The sequence below is a fragment of the Rhamphochromis sp. 'chilingali' genome, assembly GCF_963969265.1.
Source record: "Rhamphochromis sp. 'chilingali' genome assembly, chromosome: 8".
Lineage (NCBI taxonomy): Eukaryota > Metazoa > Chordata > Actinopteri > Cichliformes > Cichlidae > Rhamphochromis > Rhamphochromis sp. 'chilingali'.
This window is the reverse complement of record NC_137935.1, coordinates 11,851,008-11,858,499: the sequence shown is the minus strand read 5'-3', so window position 1 is coordinate 11,858,499 and position 7,492 is coordinate 11,851,008. Positions and strand designations below refer to the sequence as shown.

Sequence of the window (7,492 nt, the reverse complement as noted above, 5' to 3'; positions counted from 1 at the left end):
GCTCCGTTCGTTTTGACCATCACAAAGGCGTTTTTATTTTATTTTATTTTATTTATTTATTTTTAGCATACACAAATAAGCCAACTGGGGTGATTCTAGGATCAGAGCTTTGGGGGTAAACTTTACTTGTCGCGATGAAACTTCTTTCCTGTCTCTGTCAGTCCCTGTCCTTAAATGTCTCCAGTTGTCCCGAGTTCTCTCTGACTGTCTCCTTGGTGCATTTACACCCCTGTTCCTCCCTGTCCCCGTCGTCTGTTGTCTTTGTCTCCGTTATCAGTCATCATAATTTTACCATCTCTGTGCAAGTCTGCAAATTTCTTTATTAAATTATAAGATTCTTAAATTCATCAAGTCTCTCTGTGCCTGGGTCCTCGTCACAAAACACATCACTGTTTTGTACGTTTTAACACAATTTAATCCCCACATTTGTGAAAGAAAAGCAAAACACTTTTTTGAAAAGTCTGTAACAAAACCATCAAATCTGATAAAGGTTATTTAAATGCTACAATAGACTACTACTGTCAGGGTTCCTGGGTCGTTGACCCAGTGTTTTCCGTTTTGTCATCTTCAGTTTATTTTCACATCTGTTTTCTGTGCCAGCATACCGCCTGCGTATTGTGTTCCAGTTATTCCCACGTATCATTAGTCAGATTATGTTCAGCTGTGTACTCACCGGTCTTTCATTATCATCCTCACCAGTCTGTTAAGCCCTCTGTTTCTATTCGTTCACGGTCGTGTCATTGATGTTACGTTGTCCTTCCCGTGTGTTCCCTCAGTTCAGTCAGCCGTTCAGTTGTCTAGCCAGTCAGTGTCTGTTCACCCACTCCCTATAATAAACCTTCACCTACCTGCCAGTCCTGCGTTTGGGTTCCTTCTTCCTCGCCTCCACACAACGCCTGACAACTACTGCAAAAGAAGAATGGATTGGAATAAAACAAATACATATCTAACCTAAAGTGCGCTTTTGGAAAACATTTAAAGCTGCTGTACAGAATCTTTGAAACAAGCTAGCTTAAAACATTTTTAGAAGATAAACAGGGAACTCTGCTTCCCCTTACAGCTCCTCACTCCACCAGGGCTCTGTTTGGCACTTTCTGATAGTGTGCAAATGTGATGCACGTACTGTAGTGCAGTCATACAGACAACTAGATGGTCCAAAAGTGGGCCTACCTATTACTGGCTGAGGTTTTAGTAGAGTTGTGGCTGAACCACATAAAAATATATAATTAATTTTAATCTCCCCAATCAATGATAATGTTATGTTGGAATGTTGTTAAAGAGGGTCAAAAATGTTTCAACCTGTGTTGCAGATTCTGTATAGCAGATGAAAAAAATACATTAATATGAAAAAAAAAATACTATTAAGATAACTAATAATAAAATCCTCACTCAGTGTACTTTCAACCAAAAGGCAAATAACCAAACCATCTAATAAAAGATATAGATATTGAAAGAAATATTGAAACACTGATCCACATTGATTGATGGATCATTTGATCTTACACTTTTTTTTTTTTTTTACCTGAATCTGGCTCCTTTTTTGTGAAAAACTTCCTTATATCCATTACGAACTTGGCTGTCTCTCTGTGTGCACACACACACACACACACACACACCAGGAGTTAATGGGCATCCAGTCAGTGCAAGACAATATAATTTCCCCATATTAGACAATACAAATCCTCGCAATAGCACACCTGTCGGGAATTAACATTACAGTCTTTAAAAAAAACACATCATGTTGTTTTAAAAAAAGATCAATTTTCCTTGACATTGCTAACAAAGTTAATCAAAAACTAGTAACTTAACTGTTAGCTTCAGTCATTTGGAGAAAGAGAGCATCCAGGTTACTGAAGACATTGAAAAAAAGTGAATTATTATTAATTATGTATTATCTCAGCATTTTGTCTTTCTTAGAAGTAGCGCCAAGATATTACTACCGAAATAATAAGTTGAAATTTCACTGGTGGAAACAAACTGTGGAATATGAAGACTTAAGGTTAAAGGTAAAATGTATATGTGGACCTGTGGTGGGGGTGGGGGGGTAATTCAGGAAAAAACAACAACAAATAAGCCAACAAAACTAAAAATTAGCCCTGCTATGAGCCGGCAGGTGTGCCTGACAGACTGAACTCAGGGCACCGAACGTCCCACAACACAGTCCTAAGTAGTGACGTCGTCTTCCTCTTAGTGACTGCTGTTATCAAGATGGCGCTGCGGCCAGGATCTGGGGGAGGTGGCAGGTATTTTAGCCATTTTAAACTGACTCATTTCAGGGGAAGTAATTTGTGCGTGAAACATTCACCCCCGACAGTCGCGGGGCTTCACATTTAGCCACGAGGACGCCCTCAAATATCGCGATAAAGGCTGGCTTAGTTTGTCGGAGCAGGGAGATGAGATGGCTCGTAGTCAGGTGCCACAGCTAACGTTAGCTGGCTCCTTCTGCCTTTACCTGTCCATGTTCAGAGTGGACCAGACTAACTCCACGGTGTGGTCATATTAACAGATTTCACGCTTAAGTTATTCTGTGGTAGTCATAGTGTCCATTGCTCTCGGTCTCTGGTGATATAACGCGATACTTGCTAGATGAATCTCTTGTAGCATTGCTAGGCAGGCCTGTGGGTGGCTGGTAGGGACACATATTAACACTTTCTCAGAATTATGTTTTCTATTATTAGGGATTTAGTATGGTGTTGGCTATTTACGAAGATAAAGCATTAGGACGTGAAGATTTGTGGGGAAGGGGTTGATTTAGTTAAGTTTTTGTCCCTGTAACACACCAAGCAGCAGAGACTCTAAGCCCTTCTTCAAGAGTCAGATTGCTCTAATAACTCTCTGCTGAATTACATAATCAGCCCTGTCGTACATGCATATTCCAGTAAGTAGCTGTAAATGGTGAGATGTTCAGGTGTCTTATTAAAGCAGTGTGATGATGGTCTGCAGAGGAGATGAAAAGGCCAGCCTCATGATTTTTTCATAACACGAGCTCCAGCACCCTGAATAATAAATATACTCTGGCTACAAGGCTAGCCAGGTGATACTGATCTGACAGGTGAAACCAAAGCCCTCAAGACTGTCTGTGCCATTCTTTCACTGTGGCTGGTAAAACCTCTAATGTATACTCTGGTAGATTTGGGCTATATTTATATGTTCAAAAAATGTGTCATTTATGAGATGGGCCATGCTTAACTTTGACTTTGGAAATCCTTTTTTTTTTTTTTTTTTTTTTTTTTTAAAGTATCTACTTCCATGGTACAGTGTGACTTTTTTTTATAATCAGTGGTCCCATTTGGTAAAAAACAATCTTGGAAACTTCAATCTTGGAAATCTTGGAAACTGAGTAGCTGCAAGAAATGACAACGTGGGTATGATAAAAGTAAAATGTACCTGAATGCTAAAGTGCAAAGCCAGGAGGTGAAGCCTGTTTGAGAATTCCAGCAACCTTTTGTAGTTTGTAGTAGGGCTGTTCGATATAACGATATATATCGGATGACAAAACGTCTATGGTTTCATTTTACGCTATCGTTTGTTTCGTGGTGTCGCAAAATAAACTGTTTACAGCAATATTTTTTCACCGTTTTGATGGTCACTGTAGTGGCTATATTAATTTCTTTAAGTTCTCTCTTTCTCTTATATTTAATATAACCACACTACAGGCGGACAAGAACCTGTTTTTATGCGTTGTGGTTAGCAACAAGACGGTAACACCATCGCGTATCCGCTTGTTTATGTTCCACATAAACCTTTCACAATAAAGCTCAAGATCCTGTTGAGACTTTTCAAAATAAACTGAATCGCGTGAAAGAGCAGATTATTAACGGATGAGAAGTAAAAACAGAGCCGCCAGGTGCAAAAAAATAAACCTTAGACTCAAACGTTAGAACAGGCTTTTCCCCGCAGCATGCCGTGTAATAAATACTCACAAAGAAAACGGCGGCCTTTACAACTTATGTCTAAAAATGTATCGTTTCATGCATCGGTTAAAACACTGGACTCCAGCTACATGACGCGCAGCTGGAAACACTTCCCGCAAGTCGAGCTGCCCGAGATTCACAGAATTTACAGAAAATGTTATATTTTTGCGATTTATGTCGTTATCGGACGATAGAATTCTTATATCGGGATATGAGATTTTGGTCATATCGCACAGCCCTAGTTTGTAGGCTCCATGCAGATCCTCTGTTTTCAACAAGGCATGTGATTAAATACTTTATGAATGTCAGATGATATCCTGTGCAGAAACCATACTTTTTACACCAGCTATTTAGAATATTTCTTCTTCTCTCAGCTGCTCCCTTTAGGGGTTGCCACAGCAGATCACCTACCTCGATCTCAGTCTCACTCTACCCTTCTCTTCTGACACACCAACCCTCTGCATGCCCTTCTTCACTACATTTGTGAACATCCTCTGAGGTCTTTTTCATTTCCACCTGCCTGGCAGCTCCATATTCAACATCCTTTGTCTTTTTTATCCACTATCCCCCCCCTGCACATGTTCAAGCCTCTCTAAATTTGTTTCCAAACTGGGCAACTCACGATGTTCCTGTATATGAGAGAGAAAATGATTAGTGCTTGCTTTTCAGAGTGCTTTCGGTTACTTTTAGTGATGCATTAGTTGTAAAATTCTGGGCCGATACCAATGACATTTTTCCTGCTCTGTTTATTCCCTCTGTTATATCAAGAAAACAAAGAAATCTTCATTATACATGGATATCTAAAGTTTTTTTTTAAAAGGGGCTTTCAGCTCTGAAATACAAATAATGACATTAAAATCAATACAACTGATAAATCAGTAAATAAGATAACATTTTCTGAGTTCAGTGGTGGATCCGTTGGCTAATATATCAGCCAAATGTCAATCAGTTGGCTGATAACACCTAATAACAGCCGTCCGATAGATTCATTGGCTCCAGCCATGGCGACTTTTTCCTACATAATAGCATCTATGGAAGCAACAGCATTAGCAGCGAATGAGGAAAAAGTGCATTCGTAAGGCAGAAAATTGAGAATTTCTAGCATGTTTCTTTGGGTAAATAACAAAGCCCTAAATAATCAGTTGTTTGTACGTAAATGCTTTAGATCTTTATGTAGCAGAAGTGGCAGGTCTATTAAAAGTAAGCTTTTCCTTTTTATAGGAGTGATTTTAAGTTTGCTCTCTGTTCCTCTATGAGAGCAAATAATTTTAACAGTAACGACTCTGGCTAAAAACTCTGAAACTGTCCCTTCTGTCCCCAAGCATTTAAAGCAGTTTGATAAGCTATTAGATGAATCCAGACCTTTTACAAGGCTCAGGCCTGCCTGGTGTCCACAGCTGCTGTCGCCGCTTATCTCCCTCTATGTTAATCCACTCGGCCATGACCTCTGATTTGCTGAAGGATGGCAGACAGTAGTGCCGTCATGCTCAAAAAGCTTTTTAAGCTGCAAATCTTCCAGTGAGCAGATGCGAGAATCTGAAACCCTCTGGTACTTGTCATATTACAACAGTATCCTGTGAGGGGAAACGCTGGCTTCTTGCTTTGAGTTTAAATGTTTTTAGATGAGCAGAGAAAAGAGGACCACTCATCAGCACCAAGAGTGCCCATAAATTCACATTAGTGTGAATTAAATGTGACAGACTCAGGAGGACTTGAACAAATAGCTGTTGTGACTATGTCCCAAATCATAAATGTACAGTACTATGTTGAAGTTGAGCTGCAGCAGGGCTGTAATTTCATGTACTACCATTAGGTAACACAAGATGGCACAGTGATTCAATTGAACCTTTTGTTTAAGCAGGCAAGTTATTAAAGCACATCCATTTTAACAATGGAAGCCTGCAAAAGGCAAAACCTCTTGGAGAAACGGCTAACCCACACACCCACTGGTAAAACGGTGCCACCCGGTAGAGAAAGCTTTAGGTAAATTCTGCAGAGGGTAATTACAAAAAGTACCTTTAACCCTTAAAATAACAGATAATTTTGGCTCTTTGAAGTAAGCCCATGCAGACACAACATTTCCATGTTATCACATTGGACACTTCAGAGTTCCTCTTGCATTGGGAAAACTCAAAATTTCAAGGATTGTAATTGACCAGTTTTCTAAAGTGGGGTTTAAATTACTCAAACGAAAACAACTTGTGTTTTTTACAAGGACAGAAACACGAGGAAAATTCATAGACCTTAACTAAGGTAACAGGGACTCCAGTTGTGTCTGTGTGCGTACTCCCTCCCCAGAGGCCCGTTTTGTGTTGGAGAAAACCTATAACTCCAGCGGACATGTAGCACCACCTGATGAATATATATGGTTTGCTCTCTGCCAGCTCCTGAGGGAAATATGTGGTTCTTAAGCTGCTAAATGCTCCACTGGGTTTGCTGGCTAGTTACTAATTGTGTTTCAGATACAAGGAAATATGAGGGTTCTCCGGCTGGTTAGACAGTGCTAGTGAATGAAGATATTTGGAAATAGTAATGACTCTGTGAATAATGATAATAACGAATAACGGACAGGGTTAATCGATAAAGAATAGTTGCAGTCGTCGTGTTTACAAGCCTGCATTATGAGCCAGTGCCTGCTTTCTGTGACAGTGATCTCTCTGCTTCCCTTCTGTCAGCACAGTTGTCTCAGTTCTAAAGTTACCAGTATTATATTGTGATGATCACATTAAACTGGGAATCGTTGGAAGCAGAGGCCCGGCTGGCTCCGTCTTCTGTTTGTTTCTGCATCAACGCTTCCAGTCTGTGAGTTGTAGTAAGTTATTTGACAAATAGCCGAAGGCCTGTGTGGGTTGGCTCCGGCGAGGGAGAGACTTGGCCGACTCGTAGAAAGACTTCCTCTGATTATTTCTTAAAGGCCTGTTTCTCAGCACAGCGACAAGAGTCCAAGTCGCCTGCAGAAACTCGCCCAGCCATCTACCCTCTTGTTTATCTGGCGTGAACGTTGCTCCAAAGGATCTGAGGGGTTCTTTGTGAATAAGCCTCAGCTGCTTCGAGTCTGTAGAACAAAACTGCGTCTGCTTGTTGATGTCACTGTCATCAGCAACACACTTTTATCGCATCCGTGTTTAATTTTACCTGTCGGCTTACGGGAGTGTGTTACTGTCATCTGAAGAATTACAGCAACAGGATTCAGATTTGACGCAAGGAGGAAGGCATTTTCAAGTTGTTTTGAGGAGGTTGCAGTTTTACTTTTTTATATTTTTGGTTCTGTTTTGTCATCTCAAATGAGATCAGTATAAAATGGAATAAAATTAAACTGAAGGACCACATGAAACTGAAAAAATGGACTGATTTGTACAGCTCACAGCCTCTCAATCTCATTTATTGTCAAGCAAACATGGCGTCACATCTAATTTCACTTATCTCTTCCACGTCAGTTGTGTTATTATAACGGCTGTTGATTTTAAATGGTATTGTTGCAGCTAAGTGACAACGAGTCATCTGCTGCTATAAATGTTCAGCAGGGGACCGGGGAATAAAAAGGCCACATAAATGAAGGCTGTTTTTAACTTCAGCCT

General features: G+C 40.2%; 1 protein-coding gene across 13 annotated transcripts in view; it reads left to right on the top strand.

Moving 5' to 3' along the window:
* The first annotated feature begins 2,180 nt into the window (after positions 1–2,180).
* synrg (synergin, gamma) overlaps positions 2,181–7,492 on the top strand; it is a 43,299-nt gene continuing 37,987 nt past the window's right edge. For 12 of the 13 annotated variants that reach the window (XM_080888596.1, XM_080888594.1, XM_080888595.1 and 9 more), the window contains exon 1: positions 2,181–2,243. In XM_080888596.1, the coding sequence (XP_080744722.1) occupies positions 2,209–2,243 (35 nt within the window). In that variant the 5' untranslated portion in view covers positions 2,181–2,208. The remainder of the gene's footprint in view (positions 2,244–7,492) is intronic. The other variant, XM_080888600.1, reaches the window with a different exon arrangement.